The 16,138-nt window shown below is 44.6% G+C and overlaps 2 protein-coding genes across 4 annotated transcripts in view; both read right to left on the bottom strand.

Annotated features, from left to right (window-relative positions):
* Nucleotides 1–15,559, bottom strand: part of HOXC4 (homeobox C4) — a 39,499-nt gene extending 23,940 nt beyond the window's left edge. For both annotated transcript variants that reach the window (XM_068663285.1, XM_068663286.1), the window contains exon 1: nucleotides 14,822–15,559. The gene's annotated coding sequence lies outside the window, so the exon portion shown is untranslated. The remainder of the gene's footprint in view (nucleotides 1–14,821) is intronic.
* On the bottom strand, nucleotides 758–7,629 carry HOXC6 (homeobox C6). Of its 2 annotated transcripts, none has more exons than XM_068663288.1 (2): nucleotides 3,113–7,629; nucleotides 758–1,946 (listed from the first exon to the last, which is right to left on the bottom strand). In XM_068663288.1, exons 1-2 carry the CDS (start codon nucleotides 3,510–3,512, stop codon nucleotides 1,609–1,611), a joined length of 738 nt encoding a protein of 245 aa, XP_068519389.1. In that variant the 5' UTR covers nucleotides 3,513–7,629; the 3' UTR covers nucleotides 758–1,608. The 2 variants fall into 2 exon arrangements, with proteins under 2 accessions (XP_068519389.1, XP_068519390.1); XM_068663289.1 differs by having other exon boundaries at nucleotides 758–1,922; nucleotides 3,113–7,623.
* Nucleotides 15,560–16,138: the final 579 nt, after the last annotated feature.

Raw genomic sequence — 16,138 nt, 5'->3', positions numbered from 1 at the left:
TTTTTCCTGGTAATGGTCACTTAACACCGAATCCTGGTTGTTTCATAAAAAAACTTGCAGGGGACTAAGCAGCTTCCAGGGCAGTGTTAGCCCTGGCTGAGTGCTACCTAGTGAACAGCCGAGCAAATAGGAGAGCACTGACAAAGAGGAGAGAAAATGCAGTTTCTTATCCAGCCTTCGTAATACATTATCCGAGCCTGCAATCCACAGCACTCCCATCAGAAGGGTTTGTTTCATAGCGTTATATCGACAATTTCCGCTCTCCCAAGGATGAGTTTCTGGATAAAAGTGACTCCCCCCTCCCTGGAAAGGTTTATTGGGTCGAGATAGGGCTGAGGGGAAGTGGATCCTTCCGCAGAGCTGGCAGATTCTCAGCTTTGGAGAGGTCGAATTAAATCAAAATAATAACAATGCTAATAAAAAGAATCAAAACCTTGGAGCTGGTATTTGACTGAGGAGGTTGCAATAAGAAATATATACTGTTTTGAACTTTGGAAATCCATTTTAATCATGAAGCGAGAGGTATGGCATAGATTCCTGATGCCACCGAACAATACAGTAACAAGACTAATTCAAGGAGACAAAGCAAAATGTATTTTTCCCCCTTTTTTTTGGAATACTCTTGAATGAGAGAGGTATGAAGGAGGGAGAAAAAGGGGAGAGGGAGCTGATTTTCAGGAACAACACACAGAAGATAAGTGAACTTTCTAACAGGCTGTTATCAACATGAAAGGTTTCAACTGAAGCTCAGAGGCCATTCTATAAACTTTAAAAATAATATTCAGTTTTTATTAAATACTCAACATAGTCCTCTGGACATGACCTTTATACATGAGAGGGTGTAACACAAGATTTTTTTTTTTTTTCTTTTCTCTTCTACTGCTATAGAACTCCATTCACTTTATACCGTGGAACATTACAGTGCTAAACATAAATATAAATACAGGTACCACAAACACAGTTAAAAATATTCACACAGAAACTGTCACAGTTTGTTGTATGCAGTGATGAGCCCAGGTATCTGCTTAAATACAAGTAGGGTACTCTCGGAAATGCTATATTTACGTGGAAGGAGCTTTCGCAGGGATTCAGATTTTTCACCATGGGAGGAGAAACTCGTGTGGCTGGCGGAAGGGGAAGCTGGGGGGGGGGGGGGGGGCTGAGGCCGTCTCCAGGGCCGTGCCTCTCGCAAGCCCAATTTGGGGGGGTGGGGGGGGGCAGAAGGTGGAGGAGGGGGGGGCCTGAAGGTTGGGGGGGAGGATAAGTGTGCGGTTGGAAACAGTCTTATTCCGAGTGAGATAAATAGGCGATGTGTGTGCGGGGGGAAGGGGGGGGCACTGAAGAGAGCGGGGAGTTGTGAAGTGTGTGGGGAGCGCTGGGGGGGGTTCCACATTTCCACATTAGCCTTTTTTTTTTTAATAATCCCCCCCATTATTCTTCTTTTATAAGAATAATTATTCTTTTTTTTTCCTTTTTTTTTTTTTTTTTTTTTTAACCGTAGCCAAACATTGTGCCAGTGATAAATAGGGGGGGGGGGTATTATTATTTTTTGGGGGGGGTGGGGGGGGAGTCGAAGGGGGGGGGTTGGGGGGGGGGGGGCGTCCCTTTTCACTCCTTCTGCTTCTCCTCCTCTGTCTCTTCTCGCTTCTCCTCCTTGGCCAAGCTATCGGCGGCGGCTGCGGCTGCCCCACCGCCCGCCCCGGAGAGGGTCGAGCTCAAGTTGCTCTCCTTTTTCCACTTCATCCGCCGGTTCTGGAACCAGATTTTGATCTGCCGCTCCGTCAGGCAGAGCGCGTTGGCGATCTCGATGCGCCGCCGCCGCGTCAGGTAGCGGTTGAAGTGAAATTCCTTCTCCAGCTCCAGCGTCTGGTAACGGGAATAAATCTGGCGGCCCCGCCGGCGGTCGGCCCCGTAGCCCACTCCTAGGGGAGCCGAGACAAAACAGACTAAAAATCGTGAGCGCGGGGGGCGAGCGCCCGCGCCCCTCCGCCCCCGCGCAGCCCCGCGCCGCCCCACGCCCCCCCCCCCCCGCCGCCCCCTCCCCGGCACCCCCCCATTTTCCTCCTTTTTCATCCCCCCTTGGCACGTTTTCCCTCGGGATGCTGCCTTTTTTTTTTTTTCTTTTTTTAAAAAAATCTCTTTTGTATTTGAGGGTTTTTTCCTTTATTTTTTATATTTTTTTCCCTTTTCACTTTTTTTTTCCCTTTTTCACTTATCATTCCCTTGTCACTCATCTTTCCCTTTTCACTTATCTTTCCCTCTTCACTTATTTTTTACCTCTTCACTTATTTTTTACCTCTTCACTTATTTTTTGCCTCTTCACTTATTTATCCCTTTTCACTTATTTATCCCTTTTCACTTATGTTTTCCTTTTTCACTTATGTTTTCATTTTTTACTTATTTTGTAATTTTTTACTTATTTTTCTTTTTTTACTTATATTTCCTTACTTATATTTCTTTTACTTCTCCTTTCTACTTCTTATTTTTAATACTTTTTTGCTTTTTACTAATTTTCCCTTTTTACTTATTTCCTTTCTTACATTTCCCTTTCCACTTATTTCCCCTTTTAATTTATTTCCCTTTTCACTCATTTCCCCCTTTCTATTTATTTCCCTTTATTTAATTCCCCTTTATTTATTTATTTTTCCTATTTTTTTTTCTTTTTACTATTCATTATTCATTTTTACACCCCCCCCCTCCCTCCACCATTTCTCTCCTTTTCCAGCCAATTTGGGGTTGCTTGGGGGGGCGTGGGGAGGGGGGGGGGGGGCAAAGTGCCCCTCGTCCTGCGGGGAGCACAACCGCACTTTCCGCCCCCATCATTAAAACTTATTTTACCCCAGTAATATTTTGTGCTTAACTCCCGAGCAGAGCTCGCTGCACTTTATTATAGATATTTTACACTCTCGAAGTCTTTTAATTAGAAAGAGCATAACAAGCCATATTTGCTTGCAACAACTTAACAAATAAAAGGCCTGTAGCTGCAACTGTGAAGGAGCTATATTATTGTTTTTATGGGGCCATAAAAAGTCGCTCAGCCTGTTCTGCTAGGGAGAAGGTCGTAAAGATGGTTCAGTTTATTTAATTTATATCTCCGAGCTGTAAAACTTACCACTGTGGGAGTTCATACGCTGCATCCATGGGTATATTTGAATGCTAGTTTTTTGTTCTTGCGAAGTGTTCCTGTTTTGGTCACTGGTAAAATCCTGTGCGATTGATGTCTGTGTATTATGTCCCATAGAATTTTGCCTGCAGCTAGAAAGCATGTCTTTTTCTTGGTAAAAAGCATTAGATCCATAGTCATAAGGTCCTCGGCTGGAGCTAAACACAACATTATCTTGCGGTGAATAAAAAGGAGAAGAATAAATCCGGTTTTGAGCAACGGCTGCTCCATAAGTAGAAAAATGCCTGACAGGGTCATAGGCAGTTGAATTGAGGGCTACGTTGGGAAGCACCTCTTGGCCACTGGTTAGATGGCAGGATAAAGATGGGTTTGTAAAATAGGAATTCATATCGTCCTCTATACCTGGCTGTGTGATTTCTTTAATATTTATTTCTGTCTCCAGTTTGTAGTCTGAACTAGATTGTTATAGGGAAGGCTCTGCTCCAGGACAGACAAAATGACAAAGTCAGCTGACCCGGGGGGAGCCAATGGGGAGGCGGGTGTCAAAAAGGGAAAAATTGCTTTTGCTTCTGTTGATTCCCTAGTTGAAACTAAGTGTGCATTGAAAGTAAGTCCTGCACCCCCAAAACCCCCCAAGCAGCCCCGGGGAGCCCGGGGGGGGCCGAGGGGTGGCGGCGCTCCCGGAGCCATCGCTGGGTCCTGCCCCGGAGGCAGCTGCGGCCAAGTGGGAGCTGGCGCAAATTTCCCAACCCAGCCTCAACTTTTCTCCCCCCACACCCCCCTTTTTTCTGCCCCATGGACACTGGGGTTTGGAGGCACCGTGTGTTGTGTTGTGTTGTTTTTTTTTTTTTCCATTCTTTTTGATTTTTTTTTTTTTTTTAAGAAATGTTTGCTTAATATCTTGTAATAAAATAGCTCAGAATTCACAGTAATAAATCTCAGATGTCCACAGAATATTAAGCCATAAATTATCCCGATTTTTTTTTGTCTTGTTCTCATGTAGCATTGGTCAATATTATGGAATCAAATGGTTGTGTTCCTGATGAGAAAATATTACATAAAGAGAGGGGGAAAACATGGCGACTTCTGAATTGATAACGTGTTTCAGAGCATTCCTAAAGTATGTCTTTGGGAGGGGGAAAAAAAGAAAAGACAGACAAGAAACACACAACATTGCGAACTCAGGTTAGTCTGGAAGTTAGGTTTCTCCTCTAGTGCAGTTTGACATTTCTCTCCTGCACGTTTCCCTGCTAATTTTCAACGTGTGGCAATGCTAGAGGATATTTACATTTTCAACAGCAACTACAACAACAACAACAACAAAAAAGAGCACTTCTATCCGTAATTGAGAGCAATTGGGAGCCTGGGCTGGGGACGCAACCTCGTGTTTATGTTTGCAGAAATTTATAGTTTCAGATATTTACAACTGATTGGGAAACTTCTATTGCAAATATTTAGTTAGATGAAAGAGGGGATTATATTACATCTTCTCTGGGTAGATTGCACCTAGAACTAATTGAAATGAAGACAGCTAATCTAATTTTAATTTCAATCTAGAGCCATAAATTGCCCCTTAAATGTAAAACATACCTGCTGATCTGTAAATATTGCGAGGTATCTTTATCATTCTGGTGGCTTCCTATTTAAAAATTCAATTATGGCGGGGAAACCCTGGCCTCCTCTTTTTTTTTTTTTTTTTTTTTTTTTTTTAACCTCCTTCGTGTCCACATTTTTATTTTAAATGTAAGGGTGCATGGGGCTGCTGAGAGGAGGGTTTCTAGGTGCACACTCAAATTCGAAACTGAGAGCATTTGTTTGTCCTGCTCTCAGTCAATGGACTTAATTCCTTTTAGCGATGTATCTCTAAAAGATTTTAGCTGACAAAGAAGGGTTGGGGGGGGCTGTATATTTTTTCCCCAGCTATAACAGGAACCCGGATGCCAACGGATTTTATGCTCTTTTTCCTCTGTGTAACAAAGCAAAGTAATCAATGGTAGCAATAAAACCATAAACGAGACTACAACTGAAAAAAAAAAGCTCGTGTATTCATCTTCTATAACGTTAAGGCTTCCCCTGAGTGTCACTAGGGGAAAAAATAAAGTTTCTAACCAAAAGAAGGAGATAGCTGCAAGTATGCACCATGTTATTTAGCACATGTACCTTGTTAGGGAGCGCAGCCTGACTTTACCTTAGGCTGCCCAACTTGTAGCCAGCCCAGTACAGATATAGGACTCATGGACATGGGGGAAGATTTACAGGCGTTTTCCCCAAAAAAGAGAACTTCAGTTTGCTTTCGTTCCCCTCCTCTTCCTTTCCCCTTTCCCCCAGCCCTCTGGCAGAGCCTACCCGGGAATTTATGGAATCCAACAAACTGGAGAAAATAGAGAAAGTAGCAAAGAAATGCAATTACAGAGGGTTTTTTCCGCCTTCTGCTGACATGCTAACTCCCCCCCCCCAAGCCAGAGGCACTCTCAGCTGGACATATCTGGAGAGCCAGGGCTGTGCTGCAAATATTGTTAGCCATGGGCACATCTCTGAACCCAGTCCTTTCAGGGCATGGTTACTTTGGAAACCAACGCTAACCCTGAAAGCTGCTTCCAGATATTAAATTGTTGCAGGGTCCAACAAATGGACTGGCCGGATAGATGGATGAATGAGGGCTTTGCAGTTATTGGCGTGTTGTCTTACCTTATGTATTGCTTACAGCCCAATGCAATTTGGCGAGTAAATTAAAAGTAGCTCCAGCTCCATGGGTTGGACCTTTGCTAGGGCAGATTCACGTGGGGAGTTTCACCTATGGAAGGGCATTTATAATGACGCCAACCTTACCAAAGTTTGGAGGAAAGTCTGGTGCTGGAAGGACACCCTCTGGGCTATTTTTTTTAATCATTATTATTATTTTATTTGCTTTTTGCTTTTGCTCCCCCCACACACATTTTTTTTATTATTATTTTTTTTTTGTATAGGTGCTCGGGGGCTGTTGTATCCGAGACCTGTGTGATAACCGTGTGACTAGGAGTCGAGAAAGTTAAGTGTTTTATTACTTCTCTAAACAGAGGGCAAGTCTTAAAAGTCTGGTCGATTTATAGTGAACAGAAACCAGCTGCCGTAAAGAAACTTAAAATAGAATCCTCTCCCCACGTTAAAAATCAGGTTTCTGGGTAGGAAACAGAGACACAGAGAGGAGAGGGTAGGAAGGAAAAAAAAAAAAAAAAAAAAGCACAGCCACCCCAAAAAGCTCCTGCAAATACAAATGAGGCATCATTAAAGTATGTTTTGCTCACTGCAATTCCTCAGTCTCACGTTTTGAATGCACTGGATATTTTTTTCCCATTGATATTTTCTAGCAGTTTGGGGATTTCTCGAAAGTATTTCATCAAGATATGTCACTACCAAAAAGGTATTTATTTTTTCCCCCATGAAAACATGTACAGGGAATATGTGGGGCGCTTTCTGGTTAAATTGGTCTGCAAACAATTATGTAAACTCATCAGCAGAAGCAAGAACAGATGTTTTATTAAAAGTGCTACACAGCAGTAGAAATATGTACAAGTCTTCGAGTAGCTCTTTAATAGGAGTTGCTCTTTGTTCCCAGAAAAGAAAAGCGCCCATAGAAATCTGAAATAACATTCACCACTCATAAGCCATATTCCCCCCTTTTTTTCCCCCTTCTCCCCACTCTGATGTTCACACAGAGAGGGAGAGAGGGAGAGGAGAGGGAAAGGGGGGGGGGGAGAAAGAAAAAATATGTGTCGGGAGATTTCCTCCCCCCTCCCAGCTATAATTAGCGAATTGATGAACTGATTTAGAAAAAGGCTTCAAAAAAATGCAAGCCCAACACATGTGTTTTCTATCCCTCAGTAATTACTGAAAGGAAACAAATCCAAATCGGTGTCCCCCCCTCCCTCCTTAAACAGCCTACAGCCTTAATAAACCGCTACTGTCAGGCTCGCATTCTGCGCAGCCCTGCGAGCCGCGGGTTGTTTGTTTGAAGAGGGGCTGGGTGGGATTTGCTGTTTTGTTCCAGCCACGTTGACCACTTGGGTCCGAGCCCGGCCCGGGGAGCAGCCGGGCCCCCCCCCGCGGCCATGCCATGCCCGGGAACCGGGACACACCGAGGGCACCGAGCCCCAATGTGCCCCCCCCTCTCCGGAGTAAAAAAAAAATAAAAAAATCCCAATGGTACAAGTATGGTGGGGGGGGGGGTGTTATGCCAAGTGTTTGCAAAACGCCTCTTTTTGGGATGCGGGCGGGCGGGGGGGGGGCACCCCTGTGCAGCTGAGGGGCGATGCCCCCTCCTAGATGTGCCCACAGCCCTGAGTGTGCAAGGCGCACACGCGCGTACACGCCACTGACATCTGGCCATAAAGCTGCGTGCTCACATCTGATTAAATACTTGAAGCTCTTAGAGGTAAATACAAGTGATGCCATTAAAAGCCTTTTTATTTAAACTGATTTCACCTTGTATATGTTATCTCATCCTTCCCCCCCTTTCCTTTGCTCTCCCCCCCCCCTTTTTTTTTTTAACTTGACATTTATGGCACACGTGAGTCCTAATTATTTATTTGGGTCTTTCGCTGGGAATTTATTCCTGCTCTTTACAACAGGGCTTTCCTAGTCAAATATTGCTTTTGCTGTAAATAACACCTAAAAAAAAAAAAAAAAAAAAAAAGGAATAACAAAATAAAAAGGGCACCACGATAACAACAACAAACTCCTGGAGGTTTATGTGGAGCATATTCGCCACGGGCTACCTCTCCCCCAGCCTGAAATGGCTCGCATTGTTTTGGAGCCGTGTCTATTCTCTGCTCTCTGTAATTACAACCTCAGAGTCAGAGTCTGGGCAGCTCTTGATTAAAAAAAAAAAAAAAAAAAAAAAAGAGAGAGAGAAGGAGAAGAAGATGAAATCTCTCCTTCCCCTGAATACTTCCATTCAGAGCTTGATAGACTGTTTAAACTTTACTCCGGCGCTGCAGACAGCGCGATCTGAAGAGGGTGGCCTATTTGGGAGGTTTATTTGCCAATTAAAAGGCATCTCCTGCACAAAGATGCACGGAGCCATAATTAGCGAAAACACCCATTTTCCCCTACCGCCACCCATATCTTTCCAAGAAGATGGGGTTTTAAATAAATAAATAAATGAATAAAATGAGAAAAAAAAAATAAAGAAAAAGAAATCAGCGCCGTTTCCGCGATTTTTTTAATGCAAAGCTCCGCAACACCCAGTTTCGCCCTAGGTAGATAATGAAGGGAGCATTCACCGCCCCGCGGATGGGGTTCCCAGACGAGGCAATTCTTTGCCTTCGCCTTTTCCTATTGATTTTTTGCTGCGTGGCGGTGGGAAATGGCCTTAAACGTGTTGTTGTTGTCCTGGTTTTATTCTCAGAGTTGGGTTAGGAAAGTGTGCCCTTCGAGCGACCTGCAAAGTTCAGGGCGACTCCAAGTTGCAATGCGGAAAAAAATCTCTCTCTATATATATAGATATATATATAATAACAATGATAATACAAATAATAGTGGGGAAATACCCTGGAGCCGGGCTTTTCTCCTCGCCTGCAAAAGCCCTCATTCTCTGCACACATTTCCAGGGAAAGGAATGGGGTGAAAAAAAAAAAAAAAGAAAGAAAGAAAAGAAAAAAGAAAAAAAAAAGAAAGAAAAAAAGGCAGAATTCTGGAAATTGTCAAAACACATGTCTCCTAAACAGGAAGCTGGGAGGTGTGTGGGGAAGAGAAATTAATGTGTTCCTACTTCTGAAATTTATTCCCTCTTTCTGCCGAGCTTTGAAAGCACTTTCTGACACTTTTAAGCGTTTATTTATATTTTCTCCGCGTCGATATTGCGACGGGTGGAGGAGGCTTTTCTTTATGAAATATTCTGCCTAATCTGCGGGTTTGATTTATTTCATTTTTCTTCTCCTTTCCCCAGATCCATTGGCGACCCCCGGCCCATCCAAAGGAGGCAGCACCGAAACCGAGCCCGGCCGGGGGCTCCCGCAAACGCGGGTGCAAAAACCCCGGGCGCTGCAGCTCCACGCCAAAAGCTCAAGAAGCATCTCCAGCGCTAGGAAGGGGAGCCAAAAAAAGCGAGAAAGCCCCAATATTTTAGGAGATGTGAAATCGCTGAGTGGTGCATTGTTTACAGGGAAGTGGCTGGCGGCTGCGAAACATTCCTGCTGGCTCCTCCGCTAAAAGTGCGGGCGAGTGGGTGGATTTTTTTTTTTTTTTTTTACTTCGGCCTCATGCATGGAAATGTCTTTTTTTTTGCCCCAATTTTGCCGGGCGGAGGGTTGGGATGGCGTCATGGCGTGCCCGCAGGTAGCAGTGTCCCGAGCGGGGCGTTGCAGCGGGGAAAAAAATCAGATTTTTTTTTTTTTTGTTGTTGTTTTTGGTTTCCTTTGGGGGTTGCTTTTCGCGACGGACTGGAAACATTCCCTAAAATCCCGCTGGAAAAATTAAAATGGCAAAACTGAAAAGGACAGTGGCACTCGTGACGTCACGCTCGTCACGGACAATACTTGGTGGCGTAAAATCCCCCAAAAACGCTGTTTTGCTGCATTTGTGTGTGCACCTACATGGAAACATACGTACATACATGTACCAACGCGATTGCTTATGCTCGGTATACAGATTAAAAATAAAAAGGAGTACGATGTTATTACGTTCCGCAAGGATAACTCAACAGTGAAAAATTGTTGTCATTAACTATAGGCAGTTTTACACTTTATTCTTTGCAGATATGAAGGCAGAAATTTAATCATAGGTCGCAAAGAAAAAAAAATAATAATTCAGGAAACAATAATAGTTGCCTTAATGATGTTTTTTTTTAGAGGCGATCACTTAGGCAGAATTAAACTATATATTTGGAGACAACCTCTTGAGCACTTTGGCGAATTTATACATTTACATCGTCTTTAATCGAGCAACAATTTAATATTTCAGGATTTGCTTAAATACACTCATATTTTCAGGGGGAAAATACCGTTCCCGAGTTGACATGCCTTATCTATTTTTATGAGTTCACGTACATTGGAATGATTTAAAACACGATAACACGGAACGAAAGGCGCTTAAGACCTTAAAAAAAAAAAAAAAAAAAAAAAAAAAGGAAAGAAAAAGAAAAAAAACTCTCGAATTAGCAGAAAGTGCAACCGAGGAGTTTCGAATGGCTTTGAGAAACTTTAGAAAGTTTGGTTCAGCTCAGGCGAGGGTTTATGGACGAGCGAGGAGGGGGCCGGGGGGGGGACACACACGCCTCAATGTTAAAGGGACTAAAACTTCTTTGCAAAGTGGGGTTTTATGGCGGGATAACGTTTTGCAGGCGTTTGCACCCTCTCCCAGCGGAGCAGAGTTATTTTTCCTCTCCCCTCCCCGTCTGATCCTCTGTCGCCCACCCCCGGTGTTGTGTCTCTCTCCCCCCCCCCCTTTTACACAAACGGAAAGAGGGGGGAGGAAAAAAAAAAAAAAAAAAAAAAAAAAAAAGGGCACCAAATTGCAAAATTGCTGGATTGCAAGTTTCTGTCACTTGGTGGCAGTATACAAAACAAGTAAACAAAAACGTGCAGAAATTTAAACACTCCCGGGGGGGGAAAGGGGGGAAAGGGGGACAAAGTGGGGGCAATACCTGTGGGACAATAGCCCCGTGCCCCCTCATCCCCAGCTCCGGGGCGAGGACTTTGGTTGGAGGACGAATCTGGGGGGGTTATGTGTTTTTTTTTGTGTGTGTGTGTTTTTTTTTTTTCTCTCTCTCTCTCCTTTTTTTTTTTTTTTTTTTCCGCATTGCTCTCTCCCCCTCCTTTTTTTTTTTTTTTTTTTTTTTTTCTGGGTTTCCTCCCCGCCCCCCATTGAAGTCTTGGGTCTTTAGTCTGGGGACAAAGCCTTTTACAGCAAGGTGTGTCCCCATGCGACAAAGGCAGCGGGAGCAGCGTGTCCTCTGCAGACTGCGTCCAGACACCCGCAATTTCGGGGACTTCTGCCTTTTATTGTGTTTGTGTCTGGGGAGGAGGGGGAGGGAGACGGGGGAGGCTTCTCGCCTCCTTTCCCCTGCTCCCACCCCCCCGATTTCCCCTTGCACCCCCGGCTGGAGGTCACCGCGCTGCTGTAAAACACTTTGGGGCGCCCTGCCCCGATTTCCTCGCTTTTCCGCCCAAAGCCGAGCCCACACTTTCTCCCCCGGCGAACCCAAATCTGAAGGGAAAGGCCTTTTTCTGTTAGCCCTGACCTCAAGCACTAACACTGAAAATCACAACTGTTGTTGGTTGTTTTTTTTTTTTCCTTTTTCTCCATTTTTTTTTCCCTGAGAGCGCGAGCTGCAGGGATTACAGCCCCGCCAACACCAGTAACAAGATCTCCAAATCTCTCCGCCAAAAATAAAAACCTTGATCCTCAATGCTACGCATCATCTCTGCCCAAAGTCCAATTTCCCCTCTATGACGAATTTTTTTATCACTCTGACCCATCTCTATTTTTTTTTTTTTTATCGCTCCGAGCCTCGCTTTTTATCCTTCTCCTCCCTCCGCAAATTTCCCCCTCGAAAGCCTTTGGTGCACAACGCTCCGGGCAGAAACATGGCCAAAAATAACATTTAATCATGCAACAGCTCCTGAGATACGGAGCCCGTAGAAAATCGATCTGGACACGACCACGTTCACCGCTCGCACCTAACACCAACGGTGGTTTGGCACGAGCTCATCTATTATTTCTGGTGGGTTTTTCTTTGATTCGTTCCCCGAGCCGAATTCCTTCACACGACAAGTTGGGAAATCGCCTGGTTATCAGCGGCTCTTTGTAGTTCCAGGTTTTCCAGGCTCTGACAACACGGCGGCTTTGGCACAATGAAGCAGCCCCACGCTGGAGCTCTGCGCTCCTGAATTTGGTGCCCTTGGGTGCCAGCCGCGATAAGCGCCCACGCGTGGGGCAGATCGCGTCCCGCGGGGCTGCGACTCTTTCAAGTAAAATGTCAATCCCTGCTCCTACGCGGCTGGGATTTACGTCCTTCGGAGGCGAATAGGTTGGCAGGCAGTATTTCGGTGTAAAACACCCCTATAAATAAATGAGGAAGCTTTTGGGGACAGCAGAATTTCCATTTTTAAATTTCTCCACGCTCCTTCCCTTTTTTTTTTTTTTTTTCCCCTACCGACTACATCTGTCGAAAAGCTATTATTTCCCTGCAAGTCCATGTCAATAACACGTGGCAATTTTCCTATAATCCCTCCCGAGCACTGATGTTAGAGATACGAGACGCAATTTATTTCCTCTGCTTTAGTCTGGGAAGAAGAAGAAGAAGAAAAAAAAAAACACTACTCGGAGCGTATAAATCATTCCGTTATTCCTGCTCTACGTCCTAAAATGTTTCTCGGCATTACGGGTATATGAAAGATGACAATATGTCAGGGGAAACCGAAAATCAATACATTTAAAATTGTTTTTGGGGAGGCTTCCAGGCCTCACGGAAGCGGGGAGCGAGCGAGCGGCCGGGGCCGGCCAGAGGGAGCAGACGGATTTGGTCTGAAAACAATAAAAGATCCCATTTCTGTAATCATGTGGTTCCAATAAACACTCATTGTTTGCTCATAAAATGTCTTTACGACTAGCAGCGTTAGAGGCAGAGCCTTCACACAACGGGTTTGTTGTTCTTTTTTTTTTCTCTCTCTTTGCTGCAAACAAAACGAAGGCAAAATTGTCTCTTTCCCTGATTTTTTTTTTCCACGTCCCATCCCCAAACCATCTATTTATTTCTAAAAGAAAAAGAAAAAAAAAATCGGGGAAAGGCGAGTTGCCTCCGCAAAGCTAAAATAAAAATATTTATTTTCAGGTGAGAACTGCGGTTGGTTTTGCTCCGGGCAACCCCCGAGAAGCCGATAATTTCCAGCCCCAAATGCAGGCGCAAGGATTTACCAGATTTCTCAAAAGAAAAGGGAAGAGAACAGAAAGGCTGATCCGGAACTTTTGCAACTTGTCTTTTTTTTCTTTCTTTCTTTTTTTTTTTTCTCTTCTTCTTTCACCCCACCAAACTTCTTTTTCAAACACTCTCAGAACACCGCAACCAGAAACCACCCGAGAACTTCAGCAACCACTTTCGCTAATTAACTTCTGCGAGCGCACGCTGGAAATTAAAATAAGGGAGGCCATTTTTATTTTAAAAAACACCAAAAAAAAAAAAAAAGGCAGCCAGGCAGAAAGTGAGAAGCCCGCGTCCTGCAGGCTTCCCCTTTCTCCCAGCAGCTCCAGCAGTGCCCCTGCCCCTGTCGCCACCGCGAACCCCAAAAATCACTTATAATAAGCCCAAAAAATCGCCTCCGCCACCCCTCCCCCACCGCACAACAATGTCAGGCTTTATCGTTTATTTGTTGTCCGCCCCTATATATGTGTACATCTGTCTGCCCAGCCCTATACGTGCACACACAGCGCTGCCGTCCCCAGCAGCAAATCTCTGCACACACACGAGCTGCTTTTTATTATTTATTATTATAATATATATATATATTTTTTTTTGAACAAGGAGAATTCATCAAGAAAAAAAAAAAAAAAGAGACAACCTCGAGAGGAAATGAAGTCACTACGTTATATATCTCCTTACACGGCACCGATATATACACGGAGATAGATAAGATTAGATGATGGATGGGTAGGTGGGGAGGGAGGTGGATGGAGAGGTAGGTGGGGAGGTTAGCAGGGGAAGGGTCACCCTTTAAATCTCACGCCTTAAACCTGAATTCAAGTCGCTGCCGGGGGGGAAAAAGAGAGAAATAAGGGAGAGAGGGGAGGGACCTGCATGCAAATAAAACCGAAAAGCCAACACCGTGTTAACCACTTCGCAGGAAAACCAGAGCGCTCCTGAACCTTATTATTATTATTGCTATTATTATGATTTCACGACAGGGATCTGGTAGCAATCGCTTCTTGCAAGGTGGGGGGGAATTCAATCAAATAAATGCTCAGCACCCCTCCCGGAGAACTTTACACCCCATAGCCGCGAGGTTGCAAAAATAAAGCGAATAAAAGGATGAGCCTTGGGGTGCAGAATTTTTTTTGTTAATCAGCCAGCTCTTAATATTAATTATCGGCCCAGTAATGAAGCTTGCAGTCCCGAGGAAGAGGAGCAGGCCGCGGCCGCTGGCCACTGGGGGGGCTGCGGGGAGGTGGGGGGGGGGGGAAGGGGCGTGCAAGGCCGAGCCTTGTGCACACAATTAGGAGCGCAGCTCATTAAATATGGCACTACCCCAGCCTTGGACGACCCACCCGGGCTGCGCCGGGCCGGCCCCTCCGCGCATGCGTCTCCCCCCCCCCCCCTTTTTATTATTATTATTTATTTATTTTTTTTAAGGAAAAAGTTGAGCGGATGAATTTTTGCTTATTTCTAGACACAGATTTTTTTCCTCCCCCTGCTCCAGCGCGCCCCCAGCCCCCGGCCACCCCCCCTTTCACATTCCCCCCCCCCCCTTTTCTTTTTTTTTTTTTTTTTTCCCAGCCCCGCAGCCGGCTCCCCGTCCTGCCTCCCGCACCCCGAATATGACATCAGCAGCAGCAAACCCTTTTTTCCCCGAATTAACTGCATTTCTGCCGACCCGCAGCAGCTTTCCCTCATATCCAAGCTACACCCCTCGCCTTCCCCTCGCTCGCACCACGATGCATCATTATCCTTAACACCCGGGCTATGGATCATTAGTTACACATTTTAACCAATAAGGGAACACTTACCAGAGGCTCCTGTCTCCCCCTCTCCCTCTCTCTCTCTCTCTCTCTCTCTTTCTGTCTCTCTCTCTTTCTGTTCCACTGACGCTTGCAGCTCAGCTCCACAGAAACATTAAAAAAAAAAAAAAAAAAGGAAAAAAAAAAAAAGAGGGAAAAAAAAAAGAAAGATGGAAACAAAAGCCAAACAGTTCTTCTCTGGTTGGGCAAAGGGATGGGGGAAGCTTAAGGAGGAATCTCCCTCTCTCTCTCTCTTTTTTTTTTTCCCCTAAAAAAAAAAAAAAAAAAAAAAAGGTATTTACAACTGCTTGTGCCCCCTCATCATCGCATCCTGCAAAGGAAATGCATTGCGTTTTGCCCCTAGGGGTGGGGAATAGGAGGCGGCAACCAGACGCAGCAGTAAACTCATTAATGCCAAAATGCCCAAAGCAACCAAGAATTCCAACCCCAAGGAGAGAGGGGGGGAAAAAATCTAGATTTTTTTTGGAAAAAAAAAAATAGTAATCATCATCACGCTAATAATTAAGGGGGGGAAAAATACCATCCTACCCCTGGCACTGCTTGGACTGTTAAAGGAAAGACTACTGCGAAAGAGTCATAAGAGAAACCACAATAAAAAGTTCACGTTCATGGATGGAGTCCACATGACTTCCTGTGGCCAATCCAACTTGTGATTCAGTCGTAAACTTTTATTGCTTAGCTGTAAATTTTCTGCAAACAACCAGGAATGCGTTGCATTTTTGTGACGAGTGCAAATGCTCTCGTCTGTCGCCATGTTTATACAATTCTTTTTTAATATTAGGATTTTTTTTTTCCTATTCGGCCCCCCTCCTTCGCTGCCCCCCCCCTCCCCCCCCCCCTTTTTGTCTTTTAAGCGACCGCGTTAATATCGGGGAGGTTTCTTTCTCTCTCTCTCTCTCCTTTTTTTTTTTTTTTTTTTTTTTTTTAAGATAGACTCGGTTTAATTTGCTGGTTATTAGCTGCTCGGGTTAATTCTCAGCATTTTAACTAAAGAGATCTGGCCTTCAGCACAGAGTCTTCGTGCTGGCAATTAATAAGGGGGGGGGTAAATAGGAAAAAAAATCGAGGAAGAGGGGCAGCGGAGATAGAAATAGAGTACGCTGCCTTTAAAATTTAAATGAAATAAATGATGGCGGTATGTTAATTATAAAAGGCACGGAATTAAACATGAAGAACAAGACGCTCGAGGAAAAAAAAAAAAAAAAAAAAAAAAAAAAGCACAGAAAATGGCCATTCCCGACAGCCCCGCCGGGGTCCCTGCGGGACCATCTCTGCTCTTTCACCCAAGGGTGTGTCCGCTGGAAA

Source organism: Anas acuta, chromosome 29 (assembly GCF_963932015.1).
Source record: "Anas acuta chromosome 29, bAnaAcu1.1, whole genome shotgun sequence".
Taxonomy (NCBI): domain Eukaryota; kingdom Metazoa; phylum Chordata; class Aves; order Anseriformes; family Anatidae; genus Anas; species Anas acuta.
The sequence above is the reverse complement of the archived record's forward strand: the minus strand, read 5'-3'. Positions and strand labels throughout refer to the sequence as shown.